This window comes from Lonchura striata, chromosome 1A (assembly GCF_050655825.1).
Source record: "Lonchura striata isolate lonStrDom1 chromosome 1A, ASM5065582v1, whole genome shotgun sequence".
Classification (NCBI taxonomy): domain Eukaryota; kingdom Metazoa; phylum Chordata; class Aves; order Passeriformes; family Estrildidae; genus Lonchura; species Lonchura striata.
In genome coordinates this window covers 17,584,636-17,606,559 of record NC_140741.1, presented here as the reverse complement: position 1 = coordinate 17,606,559, position 21,924 = coordinate 17,584,636, and the positions used below count along the sequence as shown (strand labels likewise).

Below are 21,924 nucleotides of genomic sequence, written 5' to 3'. Positions count from 1 at the left end.
CTGAGATTTTGAAATGTTAGTATTGCTTTCCTGAAAGACTTCTTTTTAAACATATGATTGTCAGGAAGATAGAATGCTCATGAGCAGAAGCCATTGGGAAAACAAAAACAAGTTGGAAAATGGAATACCTTTGTGTTTTTAAAGTCAATTCAGGGGGAAGCGAGGTGCTTTGAAGAGGACATTGGAATGAATTGCCCTAGCATGTTGTTCTGGCAGTCTTTAGACACTGCTGCAGCCTGACAGATTAATTGGCAGCACACAGCAGCCTGTTGCAATCCAGGGTTCACAGTTCTGACCAGATGAGTGATGGACAGGGTGTTAGTAGGGTTGGACAAAACAGTCTGGAAAGGAACACAAACTGCTGCCCAAGGATCATGCTTAATTCAGGCTGAATCTTTCCCAAGGCCTGAATAAGTTTGTACTGTAGGGTGCTTTTTCTTGCCCTATGGGCTACTTCCTAAAATACTGCCTTTTAAAAAAGAAACAGAGCAAAGCCATCCATGTCTCTGCACTTTGATTGCAGGCTAGAAATAGAGTGCTACAATAAATGCATTGCAAAAGAGTATGTGTCACCTAAACTTTCAGGCCAGCTTTGCAGTCCCAGGAACATAGAGAGTTGAAGTATTCTTCAGATGTGCAGCCAGTTTTAGCATGCCTAACTAAGCCAATCTTTTCAACACTACAGAATTTGCTTATCACTAGCTAATAAGCAAGTTTTGAAAAGGACTTTATGGTAGAGTTTGTAACCCTGTCTCTTCCAGAAAAAGCACTGTTATTTATTCTTCAATACATGGCTCAGTAAACTCTTGTGAATAGTTATCTAGCTTCCCTATAAACCTCCCAAATAACATACAAACGTTGGAGTTACATTATTTGATTATTTTCCTGATCATCTGGCCCATACAGGACAAAACAACACTGGAGACCCTGACTCAGCAGCTGGCAGTAAAACAGAGTGAAGATGGGAAGTTCAGCCACGCAATGATGGATTTCAACATGAGTGGAGATTCTGACGGTCAGTACAAATGGCTTTTCCTGATTTCCAGGTTTGTGTGTGCGTATCAACGGGATCTGAGAGAGAATCCCAGGGCTTTGGAGGCCCATGAGGAGTACAAGCTGTTAGAATAAGTGGCTATGAAACAAGACTGGTAGAAGTGATTCATGTTTTAAGTCTGGAGATTATTTTTAACCTTCCCTCTGTCCACTGAAGGTCTCAAGATGGGACTAAAAATGTATTTCTGATAATAAAAGGGACTAAAGGAGGCAAATATATGTTGGGTAAGTGAGATCACTCAGGGAAGCCATGAAGTGTAGACCTGATCCTCTGTAAATGATGTGTTCTCTGCATCTGTGGGGGCCTTATTGGTTTGATGAAGCGAGCACAATGTTTATTTGCTTCTCTGCTATTGCATATATTGTTAAGGAGACGTAAGCACAAAAACTAGCAAGTATTCATTTGCTAGTTAGAGAACTGCTTAAGAAGGAATGCCCAGTATTGCCATCTATCACACCCTTTCTGTCATAGAAAAGGTAGAAAATGGGTGACATAATATCACCAGCATTCTGTAAGCAAGAAAGGATGAAAATTAAAAATAAGCTTGCATTGATAAGTATGTATTTGGTTTATGCAATTAAGCAGTAAAAGATGGCTTAGAAAAGCTGTGTAATACTTTGTATTTAAAAACAATCAAAACTCCTTATCAGGTGCATACTATGTGATGCTGAATTAATAGAGTAATTAAAACAGGCAATATACAACCATTAACATATTGTGACTGTGACTCACTGAACATGCAGCAGCTGACCTAGGTTACTGCTGGCAGAGGAAGCTGCGTTCCGAGCCACAAGCTGGAGATGTTTCCCTGTTGCTTTGCAGGAAGTGCGGGAGTTTCGGAGTCTCGGATTTACCGCGAGTCGCGAGGGCGTGGCAGCAATGAGCCGCACATCAAGCGCCCCATGAACGCCTTCATGGTGTGGGCTAAGGACGAGCGCAGGAAGATCCTTCAGGCCTTCCCTGACATGCACAACTCCAACATCAGCAAGATACTAGGTAAGAGTGGCAGAGCACCGCTCTTCCCAAGCGGAGCTGGAGAGGATTATGACTGAGTTTAGCTGAGCACCCGACAGAACAGCATTTCTTCTTTCTTTCTTGTGCTTTAGTTACTGCACCAAGAACAGCAGTGATAGGGGTCTCCCCAGCAGTATGTATTAACCACAACCTGAAATATTCTTTGTAATTACTGAGATTGTGGTGGTGACTTTACTGTGCACAGAGAAGAGGTGGAGTAGCCTGTAGTTCCCAGGTTTTCCTTGTGAAATATGAGGTTTACGTTTCTCCTTTTCCAGAGAGCCACAACTTCACCAGACTGCCACTTCTCCAATAGGATGGACAGTGGCTTAGCCAGTTCTTCTGTCAGTTCCCTCAGGTCCTGCAGATGCATCTCAGCAGGCCGTACAGATTTGTGCATCTTCAGGTTCTCAAACTTGATATTCTCCTACAGTGGGTGGTTCTTCATTCTTCCATATATTGAAAATAATTTTTTTAAAACCCCGACTTCCATATTGTCTGCTCTTCACATCCCGATCAAGATTTGTCATGAGCATCAGCTACTGAATCTCATGCCAGAGTCTTCCAATTTATCACTGTTTAATCAGATTCTCAGGACCATGTTCTACCCAAAGTTACTCCTCTGTGTTGTGCTGGATGACACAGTAGGTGAGGCTCACTGAGGCCAGTGAATTACTTTTCAGCAGAAAAATAATATATCTGTGACCAAATTAGAGATACTGTATTTTTACCAATAAAAAGAGCTACAGGACCTAAGCATCCCTCAGGCCAGCAGCTAAGCAGGGAACGTGTTTACCTGTGCTGCAGATCTCACTGGTTTTGCAGGCTGCTCAAGAGATGCAGTTTTAATGGCAGCATTAGCCAGCTGCAGGGCTGGTAAATATGCCAGGTTTAGACTGGTCAGAGGTTTGAGGCTTACCTTGATTAGAGTGGTATTATGAAAAGTTAGCGGGGGGCAAGTGGAAACAAGATAAATTGGTTGGAGAAGCAAAATGTATTGCCATGGATGGCAGATGTGATGATATGAAGCCATGATTTAGAGGGTGGTACGAGATGATTAGATTAGTTATGGGAACAGGATTAGAAGGCTAAATTGGTTATGTTGATGGCAATATAACCTTCCTTATACTGGTTTAAAGTGATTATACTGGTCAGAGGTGTATGATGTGATTAGCCGGAGGACAGGGCAGTAATAGTTTTGGTCTGTTTCTAAATTGAGACTGGACCTGGTTAAACTTGTTTTTAAGTAATCAGTTTCAGAAATCTACAAGATCATTCTGAATGGCCCTTTTCATATAGAAAGTACAAAGAGAGCTTGATGTTTTCCCTCTTAACTGATTGTTTTGGATAACAACCTCCAACAGCATGCTGCTAATTCATTCTGCTTAAAACAGGCATTTGAGCTGGGCTGACATTTTACACAGTCTCTGGGGATCCTGGTTGACATTTTAAAGGGCTTCTAAGCATTTTATAATACCCTAAAATCTGGTTTTAATAAGCCATTATGCTGAAATTGTTAACATAAGGAATCACCTTTTACTATTTGGCACTAGATCAGGGAGATATGGAGACATCTTTTTCTGATTAGATATACAGTAGTTGGAGTAAAATGTGCAAATTCATTACAGATCCTGTTGAGGTGACAGACAGTATAGCTGACTCCAAACTCTGTTTTGCTGCCAAATACAGGGAAAAGCAAGGTCTGAGACAGTGAAAGATGATGTTTCTATTTCTTTACAGCATCACATTTGATTTTTTTTTTTTTTTCATTCTACGTGTGCAATAGAGAGGGATGTCCTGGAATCTTCCTTCTTGACAGAAACATTACAGAGTTCTTCCCTCAGCTGCAAAAGGCCAGTCTTTTGAAGTCAGCAGGGAGCTGTCTGTTAACTGGCATAGGGTGACCAATTAGAAGCTCACAGTTCAACCAGGTATTAGGGTGTCCTTATTAGAAAGCCACAATTTTTCCTTCCCACTTTTCCAGCAGCTCTGCTACACGTTGAGGTCACAGAGCTTGTTGTCATGCAGAGTAACTTAGATAGAGTTTTTACCAGCTGAGGGTCATTTTTTATAGTAAAATGAGAAGGAGGTGCCCTTCCCAGCACTAGAATTCTCTAGGGATTATGTTTGACGCTGTGGTATTATGTTTTGAGCATAAAAATTAGATACACGGATTTGTCACTAAATTCATCCGTGCATACGTTTGTCATCCATCTGTTCATTGCAACTTAAACTTGTGGATAATGGATTTTTTAGTAAATTGTTAAAAAAGTGCTAAAGTGGGGCTGCTGGACCCTGTCAATTTAATAATGCATTGTTTAGATATTTTGGTAAATATTTTAATTAATTTTACTGAGAAATCTATGTAAAGATTTTGGGAAAAAATGAAGTTAATTACTAGCTTCAGAAATATACATTCTTACACATTCTCTTGGAATGTATATGTGTGTTTATACAAATGTGTACACTTACCTATACATTATACAAGTGTCTCTCTGTGTGAGAATGTTTTTTAAACATAAAATCAGCCTGATTCAGGTACTCAGATTGAAAAATATCAGTCTAATGGACCGAAAGTTAGAGAATATTGCAAGCAGCTGAAAATTTTTGTCACAGAAACTTGGCTTAAAATCAGCAGTGATCAGAGCTCTGAACATTGCACATGTGTGTCTGGGCATGGGTGAGGGCATCTCTCTCCTGTCCTGGACTCAAGGATATGCCCTTTGTGGATGTGCTCCCAATCACACACAGCTTTGTGGGCACAGCTCTGACTGCCCTAGCTCAGTTGAGGGGCAGGAGCTGTGCTTGGTGGTGCAAAGTCTGTGAATTTGTTTTTGTTTTTCTAAATGCTTTGGCCATCACATTGGGGAGAATTGTGCTAGAATCCTGCTTGTCATTTTTGCATGCATCCAGGGAGGGGAATGGACTCTTGTTTTCATAGGCAAGGAGAAAAGCCTTGTGTGCTTGACCCACTCAAAGCTTTCCAACACAGATGGTGAGCAGGGAGCTCACTCAAGACTGCAAATCTTCCCATAAAAAGAAAGGTTTCTCAAGTTTCTGCAATCACATCTTGTTTGGGCTTGGGTTTGGCACTGTGCATAGGTGCTCATGCCTGCCTGTGTGTGTTTGTAGACACATAAAACAATGACAAATAAAGCTATTACAAGCATATTTAGTCCAAATATAAGGTATTTTTAAAAAGCTTTAATATGTTGACTGATTGTACTCATTCATAGCTTACCATGTGGGTGGAAATTCCAAGATCAGTGTTACATACCCTTCAAAATTTTAGATGAAGACCATTCAGATAATTGACTGTATTATGTAAATTACTAAGAAAATAAGTGAAAATTATCAAATATAAAAAACAATGGTTTATCATCAGAAAGTGTGCCATTTAAAAAAAACTATTTTGACAATATTGTTTGTTTAATTATGTATGATACTTCAAAACATACTAGTAAATTATATTTAGCACATTTTGTAAAAACAGTAAAGTCGTAGTAAGAGGAGGTATCACTGCAGGAGGCAGCTATTAAAAATTTGCTAGGAAGAGAGGTGAAACTACCAGGATTTTTGTTGTATTTGAGTGTGCAGCTCAGGAAGAAAAAAATATAACGAATACCAGTAATGTATAACTGTAGGTGTAACTGTATATGCAAATACTATGCATCAGAATTTCACATTTTATGGCCCTGATCCTGCAAAGGCTTGTGCTGATCTCCTGACGTTGCTCACTACTTTTTGTCACATGACAGGGTAGGAATCTGCCTGCCCAGGTCTGGCTGTAGGTTTGCAGCAAGTGAAATGGCACGGCAGAAGAGAAACTGTGCTGGAATAGAGTATTTTCATGGTAATTTCGCAAGAGCTGACCTTAATTTCTACCTTTCTGTGCATCTGTCTGTCTCAAAATATGTGAGTCCCTGCACTGCAGATCCCTTCACAGAATGTAGAGCAAATGTCAAGATTTGTTAAAGACTGAGCTTCTCAACTTTTCTCTTCATAAAAAGCACCTGATGCAGCATCAGGAGCAGGAGCTGGGGGAGCTGGGGCTGTTTCCTAGGCCATTAGGGCTTCAGCAGGTCTGTCATTAGACAGCTCTGGATTTAGGCTAACTCTTTGGATTTTCTTTGCTGAAACATCAGTGTGTTGGTGCCTACATACAGAATTTGAAAGAACACCCACATCTGGGCATCTTCCAGGGCTCATCTGCTTTACCATGAATTCTTAATATTGTTCAACACAGGCCCAGCCTGTATTTCCTTCTTAGGCAGCATCAGTTGTTGTGCAGTGTTGTGAGAGTCACTTGTATCCTTCATCCCCAAGTCCAGGAGGAAAGTCAGTGCCATTTTTCCAGCCTCTCTCTTTTCCATGAAAAGCTTGGAATAATTTTTCTGCAGGAGACCCAAGGTGCTGAGCAGGATTCTGGTCCCAGGGTGCTGCCCTGTGTTAACACAGAGCCCTGCCACCAGTCCCCAGGCACAGACACTACCTCTGTGTGGCATAAGAAGGGACAGGAGTGCAGGAGTTTCAGTCCCAGCCCTAAAAGCCATCTAGCAATGCAATTATGGTGCTGGGCCTAAGCTAATAACAATGTCATTAAACTCCTTCCCATTCCAGGACTAGCTGGGGGATCTCTGCATGCTATGTGCTGTAAACGGGGTGAAAAATGATGGTTTTGACTTCAAAGCAGTGTTTGCTGAGAAAGGCATACCCATTGCCCCTTTTCAGGACAAAGACATCACTGTTTATACATTGCTTATCTCTGGGTGTGAGGTCAGGTGGTACCAGATCTTCTCTTCAGAAACCCAGACTGCAGCATGGAATAAAGATTCGAAGAATAGTGGGGGAAATGGTGTCAATAATCCCAAGGGGCCTTTTCTAGAAGGAATTGAACTGTTGTCTTTCTTGGGGAAAGGATAACTGTGCTCCCTCTATTGCAAGTCTTGGGGGTACAGTGGGATAAGACCAGCCTGAGCAGTAGCATGAGATGACCATAAAAAATGAGGAACAAGAGGAAGTCAAGTATGACATATGACATTATGAACCCATTAAATTGAGAAACTATTCAAACATTTTTTCAGTGAGAAACTTGACTATTTTCCAATAAAGTTTTCTTTCTAGGCCACAGGTTTCACAGCTTGAACTATTCTTGTTATTTGAAATGTATCTTACCCTGAAGCACTTCTATATTTAATGGAAAAATAAAATGGGGCAACTGATTCAGGAACTTTTACTTTCTGCTCCTGCATTATATCCTTTAAGAAGTATTTGTTTATGACTTTCAGCAGGCATTTAAAAACAATTTTGAAGTCTTTACTATATCCCTATCTCAAATATCCACGTTAGCATAGTCAGAAAACAGGGCTGCCAGCAATGAAGCCATAGTGCAGCTCCAGAGAGAGATGTGCCAGTAGCCCAGTGCTTTTCCTTTCATGACACAGTAAATTCTTTAAGCTGGGGCTGGCAGTGTTTGCCAGGACTTGGTCTTGGAGTTAATACCCCACTGACACATATGGGATGGTTTATAACTTTTAGAGGCATTGCTTTGGGGGCTTTGTAGGCTCCTGTACCTGACTGAAGAGCATTTACAGTCAGTTCCTCTTCTGACTACCAACCTGGGAACCAGAAAGACCCAGTGTTTGTCAGGAATGATGAGGCTGTGGGCTTGTGTGTATCCAGATGTGATGACCTGATCCAGCTGTGAATCACAGACAGCAGCACATGGAGCCTTCCATGAGCAGGAGGTGTGAACAGGCATGTGGCCAAGGGAAAGTGTGGGGACACAGCAGAGCACACGCTGTGTGTCCATTCCTCCAAAATGCACTGCCTTGTTTCCTGGAACTGAGTGTCAGGGGTTGCCTGTTGTCAGGATCATAGCTTTATTGACCACCTGAAAGGCATTGTAAGGTAGATAAATTTCAGTAAAATATTGAGTCAAAATTTCCAGGGCCGCCTCTCTGCATTTTGGCTGTACCCAGGAGGTTTATGAGTCAAATACAAACAAGACCAGAACCCTGTCTAGAAGCTTTGACAGATTCTCAGCCCAAAGCCAAATGGCCTTAGGGTGGCCTGGGTGACCTACTTGTTCCTCTGCCTTGTGGCGTTTGGGGATGAGTAGCATCTCATCTCTTTTTTTCCTCTTTTTTTTTTTTTTATTTTTGGTGACAGGATCTCGCTGGAAAGCTATGACAAACCTAGAGAAGCAGCCATACTATGAGGAGCAGGCCCGGCTCAGCAAGCAGCACCTGGAGAAATACCCAGACTACAAGTACAAGCCCAGGCCAAAGCGTACCTGCCTCGTGGATGGCAAGAAATTACGCATCGGCGAGTACAAGGCCATCATGCGCAACCGACGCCAGGAGATGAGGCAGTATTTCAATGTTGGGTATGGCACCTCCCACAAGCACTGCTCGTTCTGTCCAAAAACAAAGAAAAAACAGGGAGAAACCTTTATTCTTCATGGTAGTTAATTGGCAAGGGCGTTGGATGTTGCTAACAGAAAATGAGAGTTGTACTTCATAGCAAAGTGGTCCAGGAGGAGGTTAGGCAATTTTAGGAAGCTTTTTTGTTGGCTCTGATTTACACTCATCTTAATGTCTCTGCCAGCTGTCTCATTTCTGCTCTGATCATGAAAAAAAAAAAAGGCTTTAAGATTTTCTAATGAAACTTATTTCTAAAGAAATAAGTCTTCTAGTAAAATCTTACAAATATTGCGAGGCCTCTGAGAGAGTATCTGAAGGAATCTGTGGTAGTGCCTCTGGATCCAAAAGCCAAAAAAAGGGAGTTTGCATTCAGTAGGATCTGTGGCAAGTGGTCTGCAAAAGGACTGCTGAACACACTGAACCTGAGCTGGAATATGGATGTGACTCAGTTGATTGATGCCAAGCTGTATTCATATCATGTCTGCATTGTTCATTTGTCCTTCCAGGGAGTGTCTTGCAGTCCAGCAAGTTAAATGCTTTCTGTTGAGCAGAAATTTTAAGACCAGTTCTGACAAACAGCAAATAGATCAGTTTGATATGATTAGAATAAAATATGCCTAGAAGACTAGCATATATTTTTCTTCTGCAGAGATTCCTTGCTGTTGGTTATAGCAGATCAAAAAGAACCCAAAGTAATCAAATATTCCACAATATTTCTGTATTCACTTGAGAAAATTAAAAGCTACACAGGGATCCTAAGAAAAAAAAGCAAAACCAGCAACAAGAGAGACCCTCTGAAATAATGGAATTTGTGTTCTGTTTCATCTTGGTTTGGAACCCTTTTGGTATTAACTGGGTTGCACATCACTTTAGTTAATGGCTAGAAGTAGCAATAAAGGAGAGAACATCTATCCAGTGACTGTTAAGTGTCACCAGACTGTGTTTTAAACAGCTACAGTGTGCATTGTTAGAATAAGCTGCTCAGCAGAGAAATTTGAGCTGCTTAACCCTGTGGTGCTGGCAGGTCCAGTGATCCCAGTGGTAAGCACTGAAACAAACACAGGGAAGTCAGCCAACATTCAGCATCAAGAGATTAAAAAAAGGAGGGGGCCTTATGGAAAAAGAATAGGTGGCAACAGAGCCCCCAAAACTCTGCTTATCTGGTTAACATGCATGCCTCATCATGGGGAAAAAAATTAACCTTGTAACATTCTGCCTGCAGAAATTCAGCTTTCCAAACAAGGCTGACATTGAAATCAAGACACTTCTGGATGTAATCTACACTGGGGCAGAACCCAGGGCAAAATCTTTCTGGAAGCAGCTGACAGAATGGCCAGTAGCTGCAGTGGGGCCGGGTGTGATGTCACCAGTCACAGCACTGCAGTTGCATTCCTGCTTTAGGTTCCCCATCTGTTGCATCCATCAATGCAGGTCATTTAGGGCTAAACTCCTAAACACCAGCCCAGCTCCTGCTGGGCACAACAGTAAGTACTTGGTTTAACAGTGGCTGTGCTGGAGGCATCGCAGTGGGAAAGATTGGGAATTTTTAAAGTTCCCTATTTCAGTGTGCTCATCTTTCGTGGTAGCGTGTCAAGCATGGCCTGCTGAGAGCCCTAATACATTAGTATCTGAGGACTACTGCAAGATCCTCTAGGCTGGACATCCCATAGAGGTGGAAAAATACTATCCTTAAATTATTTAATATTTGAAAAGCACTCTGAAAAGCACCATTTAAGTGCAAAGTGTTCCTATTGTTAAATATTAAAACAAATTTAAGTGTGCTGAGTCTTGTTGCAGAGATGCTGACTCCAGAAAACAAAAGCCTTCCTACTGAATTAAGAATAAAATGCAAATTAGATCTGCTCCCTACTTCAAGAGCTGTATCTTTAGCTGAGACAGCTTGGATTGTTTCAGAAACGTGGAAATAGGGGCTCTGTGGAGGGAGGCCTTGTTTGGATGGCAGGCAGGAAGTATCTGAAAACGCAGCAAGCAATTCCAAACAAGTATAAAGCTGCTTGGCAGAGGAAAGTCTTTCAGGATCACTGTACTCTGTGAGGCTTACTGTGCAGCCAGGGCAGGCAGGCAGGGGAACAGGGAAGGATTTCATTCTTAATTAAGAATGTTCATCTCAGGAGACTCTACCCTGTCTCCTGTGGCAAGGCTTTTCAGTGCAGATGGACACACCGCTGATGACATTACAATGTGCAGCATGTGCTGAACAGAATTACTGCAATGGAATTACTTCGTGCAGGAAGGCAACAAAAGGAGCATGAATTTTAAACCTCTAGGCTTGTTGGGACTCTGAAGCTTCTCAGAGAAACAAACACTGGTATAACAGTTAGTGTTCTTGATGCAGAAGGAATCTCTGTAGCCTGCAATAATTCTTCTTTTTACTGCAGAAAGGTTTTCAAGGCTTAGATGTATGAAGGCATCCTGTAGAAGATTTTCTCAAATGCTCATATTGTTTCCTTGCTTTTTATTTATTTTTCAATAATGTCCACTACCATTTTAAGTCTGCCTTTTCCCAATTTTATCCACCTGTGGGATAAAAGAGACAAAAAAAAAATTCTCTTTGGGAAAAGAGGATCTGCTTTTCACAAGGGCTGCTCCCAGTGGAACTCTCACTTTCCAGTGGGAGGCCTTTAGAGGCCTTTAGGCCACTGTTCCTCTCTCTAGTAATGATCAGGTCCCCAAATGAATGTGGAGTAAGCATTGTCTCTGCTTTCTCCTCATCCAGTGGAATTTTCCTGCAGCACCTTCCCATTCCTATGCAGTCTACCTAGACTTTGCTGCCTCTCTCCTACTGGCAATTTACGTCTTGTTACTGTGACTCTTATGTCCAGTGCTGGTAACAGGTTGGATTTTTTAAAAGGAAGCTTTTCAAAATACATGGGTTTTAAGTTGGACCACGGTTGGCAAGCATGTTTATTTTTGGGTGGCACCAAGGTGAATGGAGAAGTTTCCCTCACAAGCAGGCAAGCTGAAGCTGTGTAGCTCAGATAACAGCTAGAGATGCTTCCAGAGGTGGGGTTTTCCTATCAGTGGAATTGATTTGGGTTTGTTTGCGGAGCGTCGCTCAGTGAGTTTTGAATGCTGACGCAAAAGTTCCTCTGCATGCTCAAGAATATGCGCTGTTGAGCTCACCCTCCTGGTGTTCCATGCAACATTCCAACATCCTTCACTCTCTTCCTCCTGGCAGGCAACAGGCCCAGCTGCCCATGGCCACGGCGGGCGTGGTGTACCCAGGAGCCATCGCCATGGCGGGAATGCCCTCCCCACACCTGCCCTCGGAGCACTCGAGCGTGTCCAGCAGCCCCGAGCCCAGCATGCCCGTCATCCAGAGCACTTACGGGGTCAAGGGCGAGGAGCCGCACATCAAGGAGGAGATGCAGCCCGACGACGCCAACGGGGAGATCTACGACGAGTACGACGAGGAGGAGGACGACCCCGATGCAGACTATGGCAGTGACAGTGAAAACCACATTGCGGGGCAGGCCAACTGATCGGGGTCCCCACGGCTCGCCACCTGCAGGACTCCAAGGAGGAAAGAAAAAAACAAATAAATAAAGCCCCATCTGGTTTATCCTTGCCAGTGGCCAAGCACATTAACTTTCTCATACACTGACTGTTACTTTAACTGTTAGTCTTAACTAGCTGGGACATCAGCTGACTAATAGACATCAGCCTGCATCAGAAGAAAAAAGGCTCAGAAGGAAGGAAACAAAGACAACGACAACAACAACAGAATGATATAAGCTATGGGTAAAATAATGCCAGTAATTCAGCTGCTATACCCAAGCACTGAAGTCTTACTCGTTGACCTTTTATTATTATTTTTTTTTTCAAATAAACTTTATGGCTGTTTGTTCTACAATGTTCTAGAAATTCTCACTCAGGTACACAGTGCCAACAAGTGGCTTGTGAATGTGTTTTGTTGTTTTGTGCTACAGTTTAAAGAGAAATAATTTTTTTTTGGTAATGCACCTGACAGGAAAAAAAAAAGGTTAAAATTCCTTTTAACCCCCTCTGTCTCCTCCTCCTCCTCCTCTTCCTCTTCCTCCTCCTTCTCCTCCTCCTCCCTGTCAAATCTGGGTCAGAAGTGTGTGTGTGTGTGCGTGCCTGTGTGCGTGGCTGGCAAGGAAGGAAGTGGGGAGTCTTTCTGTTAACCCCAACAAGCATTTCCTTTCAAGAGAGGACTTCTCTTCATCAGTTGCACACCATACTGAGTCTTTGAGCAAGTGCCAAATTTGTACTAAAGCGCTGAACTAGTTGAATTTGCTTTTTTTAGGTTGGTCCCTTCTTGTTTTGTTTTTCTTTGGCTTTTCATTTGCTTCTTGCTCTGTCTTAAGTTAGGACAGTGTTATATCTTAGACAATCCCTTGAAGAACCTGATATACCAGCAGCTGGTGAGATTAGTAATATATTTTTGCTTTTGCTTTTTAAAGGAAACTGTAGGTGCTGTTCTCAGGTGAAAAAAAAAAAAAAAAAGAAAAGAGAGAGAGAGAGAGACATAAGAAATTTAGAGAAAAAATATTTTATGGTCTTGGATTTTCATGTGTGCGTGTTTATGGTACTGATAAGAATAATCCTGGATTATCATGAGCAAAAAGCGTGTTCCAGAATGAAGTCCTGCACCCTCCAAGTGACTTGGTCTGCAAGAAACCTTTACTTTTAGTTTGCACTTCAGGTGGCACCATAAACAACATAAAAGGCTTGTCCAAAATGTGGTTTGTTCTGCACAGGACACAGTAACTCAGTTACCACGCACTGAGCATAATTAAGTTACCACCAACTGAGACCAGTTCTGATGAACTCATACCTTCAGGGTGGTTGAGAACTGATTTCTGATTCAAAAGGCATTTTTTTTTCCACTGACTTCTTTTTCTCCTGTGCACTGGCAGAAATTCTTCTTTTATCAGTGGGATGTTTGCATGGGAAGGAAGGCTGGTAGCTCTGAGGACATTTCCATATTCTGAGTGGGGTTACAAGAACACGGGCCGCTGCAGTGCTGAGTTTCCCTCACTGCTGTCTCTCACAACTGAAAAAACATTCTCCTGTGCTAAACTATTTCCAGTCTTGTTCCAGACCACTCACATTGCTTGGGCAGTTTTGTCTTCCTTGGGCAGCCACAGCCAGATGAGGAAGGTGTCTGGGAGCTGCTCTGCGCCCGGGAAGGGAAGGTCTTGGCATCGTGCTGTGGCAAAAACCTTCCTCCAAATTGTTTCTTTAACTGGGGATGCCAACTTCATGTTGCTTCCTTGTGAATCTCTACTCCCAGAGGGAGCTGCGTTGCTGTTGTTATCACCTCTAACTTGTACAGTTTGCCCCACACATCTTAGTGGCAGTGAGATCCCAGCCCAAGCACTCCCCAGAGCCCTGCTCGCCACTGTTTGGCAGCCCTGATTTTGCAAACAGTCCCTCAATCAGGCAAGTTCAGCCCTTGATGCCAGGTGCAGGACAATGAGCAGGACAGATAGGAAGGGGGGAATGCCTTTCTTTGCCTCTTGAAATTCCACTTGAAGTGTAACTTGACCTCTGCAGGCCTTCGGCAAAGCAAAAAGCAAATGCCATTGAACACTTAGGACAATACTCCGATGTTTGGGCATGTGACAGTTTTACCCTGCTACATTTCTTTTCTTTTTCTTCTGTTTTCCAATTTCCACCTCTGCTTTGAAAAATTCTTTTCTATTTTCTCTCTCTCAGAAGATTTGCTCTGAAATGATGCTTGGAGTAGCTGATCATATCCTCCGTGTCAGAGAGGGTTCTTTTTTTTTGTATTTTATGACTGTGTTGGGGTTTTGTTTTTTTTTTTTTTCAGTTGAACTGCCTCTTCTTGCTAGTGTTGAATGGTAATTATAATAATAATAATAATAATGGTCAGCTGTTCCCAGATTAGTAAATTATGTATAATTTATTTACACCCTCCCCCCTTTTTTAACTTTATTTTATTCTGTTCTAATTTGGCAGTGCAGCAAATGAAGCTGTTAGGCTATTTAAAATTGATACCCTTCTCCACCTTACCTTTTTATATATATATAAATATATATATATACATATGAAAACAAATCGCTTCTTCTTCTGCTCACACCATTTCTCTTTCTTTTATTTTTTTTGGCCCCAGCCATGTCAACTTCTGATGTTTATTATGATGGAGTGAATTAATGGGAGTGTTGTTTTCAATCTTAATTAACTTCTGCTCTCTCATCACTCATTTTAGTTATTTAATTACACCAGTCATCTAGAGCCAATTTTTTTGAAGCACTCTGTTTGGATAAGAAGGAAAAAAATAGACAATTGTTTTTATATCATTATTATGTACAATGTGAAAACAGATATTTGCTCCTTTTTATTTTTGGGGTTTTTTTAACTTTTAAATTTGTTCCCTGTCTTTGTGAACAAATTACTTCTGACTCTTGTGGGTCCACCTCACATTTGCTGGATGCTTGATTTCCACCACAGTTGAGAGATTCTCTGGTTTAATTGTGTCACTTTGGGCGACCAGGAATACTTTGTTTTAGCTCCAGGTAGGTGTCACGCTGCCAGATGGGGTTGGAGCAAGCCTTGGGGTGGCAGGGGTCAGGGAAGGGGGCCCTTGGGACCAAATGCCAGCCCTGAATTCCCAGGAGAGGCTGCTGGTGGCAGCCTGGTGTCCGGGGGCACCAGAGATGGGGCAGTGCCTGGTGTCTCCAGCCTGGTGTCCCCAGCCCGGTGCCCCCAGCCTGGTATCTGTGGGCACTGGGGATGGGGCAGTGCCTGGTGTCCCCAGCCTGGTGGCCGTGGGCCCCAGGGCTGGGGCAGTGCCCTCCCCAGAACCCCCAGCTGTCCCCACTGCCCCAGCCAGGGCTGACTTTGTCCCATGCACGTTCCCTGTGACAGGCTGTGCCCCAGCCTGCCTCTCCTTGGGGTTGCTGTAGCACACTGGCCCCCTCTTTCACGTTTGGGATGTTGAAACCCATGCAGAAATGTTAAAAAGGAAACAAAAAAGAGGCCAAAAGATGAAAACATAGATTTTTAAAAAATGGCTCTGGGGTTCCACGCCAGCAAAATGCTTAATGCCCATGTTAATGTTTTCTTAGGTCCAAGGATGAGCACCCATATAACCTTCAGCAGTAGAAGACCAGATTTGAAAATATGGTACTGTTTGTCCCTCTTGAATTTTCTGGGGGAAAAAAAATCTAAAAAGCAAAATACACATTTATAAAAATTATCTTCTTGTTTCTTTTTTTTTTTTCCTGGGCTCTGTGCCCTGGAGCATGTAGAAAAAACAGGTTAGAAGAGATAAGGGTTTATTCACCTTGAAGGTTATTGAGGCCCTAATGCCAAGGTGGCTCTGTTCCCCTTTTCTCTGGGAAGCTGGTGAGCCAGGATGCTCCTGGGGAGCTGCCTGGGGGAGTGTACAGGCCACCTCCTCCTGAAGCCACCATGCATCTTGGGAGTTTGAGAAGGAACATCTCCAGCAGTGGGGAAAAGGGGAAAATAAAGGAAAAAAAAAACTGAGGCACTTGCTTCTAAGCTCAATTAAATAACACAGAGTATATCCTTTTTTCCATTTATTCATGCCTTATATTAGTAAAATAGGATTTTTAAGTGCATTTAACATCTTTATCTAACCGTTCCGCTATATTAATCAGGCCCCCAGAAAAGAACACTAGCTATTATTATAGCACTTAATTAGTTTTGTAACCAAATCCTCTTATTATGAATGCATATGGAAGAAATTCTTTCTTCGAAGACATTATTTCTAAGATTTGGTTACTGCAGTAGACTGTCTTTAATTAAATCATTTTTTAGAAAGTAAATTGTCTTTAACCTTTTTACAGCACATTTTCAGGGCTTTTTCTTTTTAATCCAAAGAGATGAGCTGTTATTGTCCCCGAAGAAGCCTCTGACATCACATTTGTAACATCAAAAATAATTATACTCCATGGAAATGTAGGTCTTCCTGAGCAAGAATTCATCCGCTGTAAAGAAAGGCAGCTGTGTGGTATCTCGTTTCAGGGCACAAGGTATGGGATAGGAAGTTTCTTTGTCTGACCACTTCTGGATAGAACCATCCCTTCCATTTTGCAAATAACTGTGTAATTCACTAGGTGTGGATTCAAGTGTATCCTCAATTCACAGGGCATGGGCTGTCTGTTTAGCTTGGTTTATATTTACATTTTTTCGACTTTATCTTAACTTGTCAGTTTCCCAGATTGAAGAACATGTCAAGTTTGTTTTTTCTACTGACTGATTTCTCTACTCCCCAGTGTTTTTTGTCACTGGTTTGCTGAAACAGTATTTATATAGCTCCATTGGCTCTAAAGCTCTTACTCCTAACGTTTTGGATTTTACAAGTGAAATGAAAATAGAAAAGAAATAGAGACAATCAAATGCCTGGAGCTTAAAACAAAATATGTGCAACCTACCATCTCACTTGAAATTTAATAAAAGAAATAATTATGTAAATATAACATAGAGTTATAGATTTATATTTTGTTCATAACACATAGTGTAATATAAGTTGTATATTTTCATGTTTTGGTTTTATGTTACCATTCATGCCACAATAAATGAAAAAAAAACCAGGAGTTGATGTACTCTTTAAAAAAATACTATGTGGATTGCCACCATCCTGGGTTTTTGGTTTTGGTTTTTGGGTTTTTTGTTTCTTTTGCATTCCCCTTTTTCAGTATTACTGCCCTGCAAGGCACCAATAAAACAGCAAATGTGTTCTTTACCTATCCTGTGGTCTGTTTCCCACTTCTTACAGCAAAGGCCATGCTAACAAACTTTCCTGTCATGAGAACAAAACCTGGTCTCAAGCGGCAGAGAGTGAGATTTAAATTCCGCTTACCAGTCTGATCCAAGAGTCAAGATTTTCATCAAACCACAGGAGAAAAAGATCACCCCACCTTTCCAGTGCTAGCATTAGCACAGAAGGAGCAGTCCCTGAGCAGTGTGGCCAGTGCATTTTGCAGGATGATGAGCAGGTGGCCAGATGCAGAGGTTTGCCCTGTGCCCACCTTGCCAGGCTGAGTTCTCCTGCCACAGCCATGTGTGCCCAGGGAAACACCCAATTAGAAATGCCAGTGACACCGAGCTGTGGAAAAAATAGCTCTACTCATAGTCACAATGTCCCAACATGCTGCCTAAACAGTTTGTGAAGTTTTGACAGCAGCATATGGCACAAAGTGGGATGAAATGAATTTGTACCTGTTTTTGACAGTAAGTTGTTCTGATGGGTGCTTACTCTCAAGTGCCTACGGCTTGACAGATGCCGCTCTGTGGTTCCAGATTTCCTAAAGGGAAAAGGCAATATTTGGGGAAGCAGGAGGTAGCTGGTGGTGATCCTTCGAACCTGTCCCCACTTCTTTGGTTTGCCAGGTTGTCCTCTGTGCTCTTCCCGTGAGTGAGGTGGCACTTGAAACTTCCCAGCAACAAACCAGAGATCTGTTCTGGCACGTCCCTGATACAGCCAAGAGCACCCACAGAGCACCTGTCCAGTGGAAGTGGAAATGGGCTTGAGAAGAACAATGTGATGGTGGCTCAGGCCAATAAAGGTCAGAATGGTTTCACTCCTCAATATCCATTTTTCTGGTACTGTCAGCAACATGTGATGTAGGGAGCCCCTCTCTGGCACTGACATGGCCCACACTGCCCACCTGGATCAGCAGGTGATGTCTTCTCACCGCTCTACGCAAAGATGGAGTGACTTAGAACTTTTTTTTTTCCTTTTTTTTTTTTTTTTTTTTTTTCCTTTTTGGTGGGGCTGGTACCTGACAGAAGCAACAAAGTTCCGTAAACCTTGTGGTGGAAAAATATCAAGGAGAACCTTAGACAATCTAAGCTAAAGATACATCTAAACTGTAATATGTGTGGATAAGGCTGGGCTTTGCAAAACCAGGAATGACAACTAGTTAAGCCCTAAGTATGCAGTTGAAGTGAAAAACAAAGTTTCTAGTGTCCTTAAGTGATACTGCCCAGCCTTGGGAGTGGTAACAATTCTTTCCCTAGACAAGTTGTGAGAGGGTTTGGGTTGGGTTTTTTTTTGTTGTTTTTTGTTTGGTTGGTTGGTTAGGGTTTTTTTGTTTGTTTTTTTTGGGGGTTTTTGTTTTGTTTAGTTTTTTGTTTTGTTTTCTTTTTTGTTTTGTTTTGTTTTTTATTTTTTCAAAAACTTCTAAAACATTCCAGAAATTGCCTGTAGCAGGAAGGACGAAAATGAGGATCATTATGACATTAAACTATTTTAAAAAGAAAGACATGTGACAATTAGCGCATTCCTACCAAGAAAGGAACATAGCAGGCTCTGTGTGTGTAGGAAAGTGAAAAGACCCCCCCCCCCACAGAAGCCATGAAAGATTATGGGAAGCATATGTGCCTCACGAGGAAGCTCAGCACTGTGACTTTGGCACCAGTGAGAGAAGGGTGCAGGGGATCTTGTCAATAAGCTCCCAATTAATAAATATTCAGCAATACTCTAGGAAAGCAACGTGGGAGAAGAGCAGGCAGCATCTGTCAGGCCAGCCAGTGGAAAACACATGCTGCAAAGGTACAGAAAATCCTTTGAACATAGTTATCTGAGGAGTCTGGTGCCTGAGACCATCTAGAGAGTTGCAGGAGCTAATTTCAGTCCCTGGGATGTTCCGTGTGTGTCTGGTGGTGTTACAGTAGCGCTTATGCACTGCAATCAGAGATTCTTGTGAGGTAACCACAAAGACAGGAAAAAGAAGGAGCACTGTAGCATCCTTGGCTTAACTCAGGAAGGCTGGTGGTGTGGGCAGCCCTGTGAGCATCAGCTGTGCCCCAGCTGCACCACATCCCTGCAGGAGCAGCTGTGCAGGGTACAGTGGTGGCAGCCTGCCCTGCTCTGGGATGGATTAGCAGCAGCTCTGTGAGTGTTCCTCTCCAGTAAGTAAATTTGATCTAAGTCCATGCAGGTTCCCAGGTATGATTTGGAGCTGTTGCTGTCCAGCTTTCAGTCGTGCAAGCACTGCATCCATCACTGCAGCCACGGCCTTCTGGCACCCTCAGCTAGGTCACAGGTTCCCACTGCCCACACACAGCTGTGGACCTCCCATCTTCCCTGTCACCACATCTGGCCTGGAGACACTTGGAAGTCCAGCCCTGGGAGATGGCTGGCTGTATCCAACACCCTGAGTGATCAGCCACTGCTTGGTGCTCTGGGGTTTTTGGTACTGGGTGCTTTTTTCTGCTGGCAAAGCAGCAGGTGTCTGTGGCCAGGGAAGCAGGGAGAGGACCACGTGCTCAGATGGAGCTGTCCTCCACCACAGACAGATTCTGTTCAGAGCACTGGGTGCCCCACACAACTCAGCTGTCACCACCACCCAGCTCCCTAGGGCTGAGGAGGATGTGATGAGGGCTTCCCACCCACTAATCTGATCACAGAGAGCTGCTTGACACGAGATTAATAATTTCAATTAATTGATTTTGGGATTGGTTATTTGCAGATTTACAGCAATTTGCCTTTTAGGATGCTTCTAAACTTGCTGTCAGAGGCAGCACGGAATGTTACTTTGACCAAAATCAGGCATGCTTTTCACCCCTTCCTTGTGGAGGCCAAGCCTTTAGGAAGAGGCTAAAGCCACACCAAAATGCACCTCTCCACAAAACCCTAAAATGCTTCAAGCAGAGAGACTTTCAGTAGAGCTGGGCCTAAAGGACAGTAGAATGGTATATACATCATTGAAAAACTAATTAAAAACAGGAATCAGAGGGCTAGGGCACACTCTGCCAGCCCTGTGTGGCAATTCAAGATTGAATGGCTTTTTGAAGGAAGTTAGGCTTGGTTTCAATCTCGACTGCATGTTTAGTCTTAGTTAACAGGGTCAGGAGGGAGGGAAGAGGGCTGGTATTGTGTGTAATGTGTAATGTGTGTCCCCTAATGTGTGTAAAGTGTGGCATGGGCAATGAGAAGGACCCTTTTTAGTCCTGGAAAGGACCTGGAAAATGCTGCTGGTGTTTCAGGCAGTAGCACCAGCGCTGCAGGACTGGGTGAGTATTGTAAATGCAGGCGAACCCAGTGGGAAGAAATGATAACATCTGACTCCGTTCAGCAGGCTGAATGATTTCTTTATTATAACTATACTATAATACATTAATACACTATTTAAAGGAGATACTAAAACTGCATACCTACTTTTTCTAACTACCATATCTAACTCACAACTGGTGACCCTCTCACTCAAGTCCAGCCCCAGGTGGGTTGGATTGGCCATCAGGCTCAAACAATCCTCACCAGAATCCAATCAAGCACTCACCCCAGGTAAGCAATTCTCCAAACACATTTCAAATGGGAAAAACAAGGAGAAGAAATAGAAATTCTTTCCTCTGTGCTCCTCTATGAAAAAAATCTTGAGCGAGAGAAGAATGTGCTTGCCACAGGTGAGTGTCAGCCCAGCTGATGGAGCTGCACAGAGCTGGGTGGGGCTGCCTGAGGACGGGGCTCAAGCTAAGCCCTGCACAGCCCCTCCTGTGCCCCCCTAGGAGCATCCCCACATGGGGATTTGTGTCAGTTTAACTTCACATTATCAGCACAACTTCCACAGGCACCGAATGCCTAACCCACCAAGGATAAATCAATGCCTCCCCTTGTATTTAACAGAGATATGACTTAAATACAGTAAGTAAATCAAAGTAATTATTTAAAATTAAAATGATTTAAGAGAGCTAATCTGGGAGAATGGCAGGGTGGTTGCAGAAGCGGCTGAGATGCAGGACTTCAGCAGCTATTCCTGACTCTGTCAGGGACTTGCTGTACAACTTCAGGAAAATTACTCAGCCCATCTTTAAGACTGCTGTAATAATGCCTACTTCAAAGGGGTGTTATGAGGTTTAATTCATTAATGCCTGCAAAGCACTTTGAGATCTGTGGATTAAAGGCACTACAGTGCAAAGTATTATTAGCTACAGGAAAAGCTCTCAGACAAGCATGGCATTAAATGTCTGCAGTTTAAAAAAAATAGCAAGAAAAAAGTCCAAAGAGGAGCAAATTGTGAGTGATTTGGGTTTGTTCTTTTCTCTGTGACCAGGTTTCCATTAGTCAGATCTGTGCTTTGCTAAACTGAGGCCGGGAATGGTACAGCTCAGGGTCTGATTTTGTTGTCACTTCTAGAGCTCCCATATTTTTAACACAACTGTTTGGATTTGGGGCTTCTTTTAGGGGCTTCATTTTATCAAAATCCAGCTTTTGTGCATCAAAAGACTATTCAACTTCCCTCTAAGGATATATTTACCCACTGAGTTAAACAAGGAGAAGAAAATAATTTTCCTTTCTATTGACAACTTAAGGGGTTTTTTAATTCAGTTTGTGCATTTATTTTCCCAACGAAAAGTCTATTCCATTTGATTTTAAAGGGCTAAGATTTTCAATACTGGTATTTATGTGGAATACAGAGGGATTTTTTTATCACAAAATGGGGTCTTTTTAAT

The 21,924-nt window shown here is 42.6% G+C and overlaps 1 protein-coding gene across 33 annotated transcripts in view; it reads left to right on the top strand.

The window, feature by feature from the left end:
* SOX5 (SRY-box transcription factor 5) overlaps positions 1-17,216 on the top strand; it is a 607,791-nt gene extending 590,575 nt beyond the window's left edge. For all 33 annotated transcript variants that reach the window (XM_085570319.1, XM_085570313.1, XM_085570322.1 and 30 more), the window contains 4 exons: positions 907-1,015; positions 1,877-2,050; positions 8,240-8,456; positions 11,693-17,216. In XM_085570319.1, coding sequence (XP_085426445.1) covers positions 907-1,015; positions 1,877-2,050; positions 8,240-8,456; positions 11,693-11,996 — 804 coding nt within the window. In that variant the 3' untranslated portion in view covers positions 11,997-17,216. The remainder of the gene's footprint in view (positions 1-906; positions 1,016-1,876; positions 2,051-8,239; positions 8,457-11,692) is intronic.
* The last annotated feature ends 4,708 nt before the right edge of the window (positions 17,217-21,924 follow it).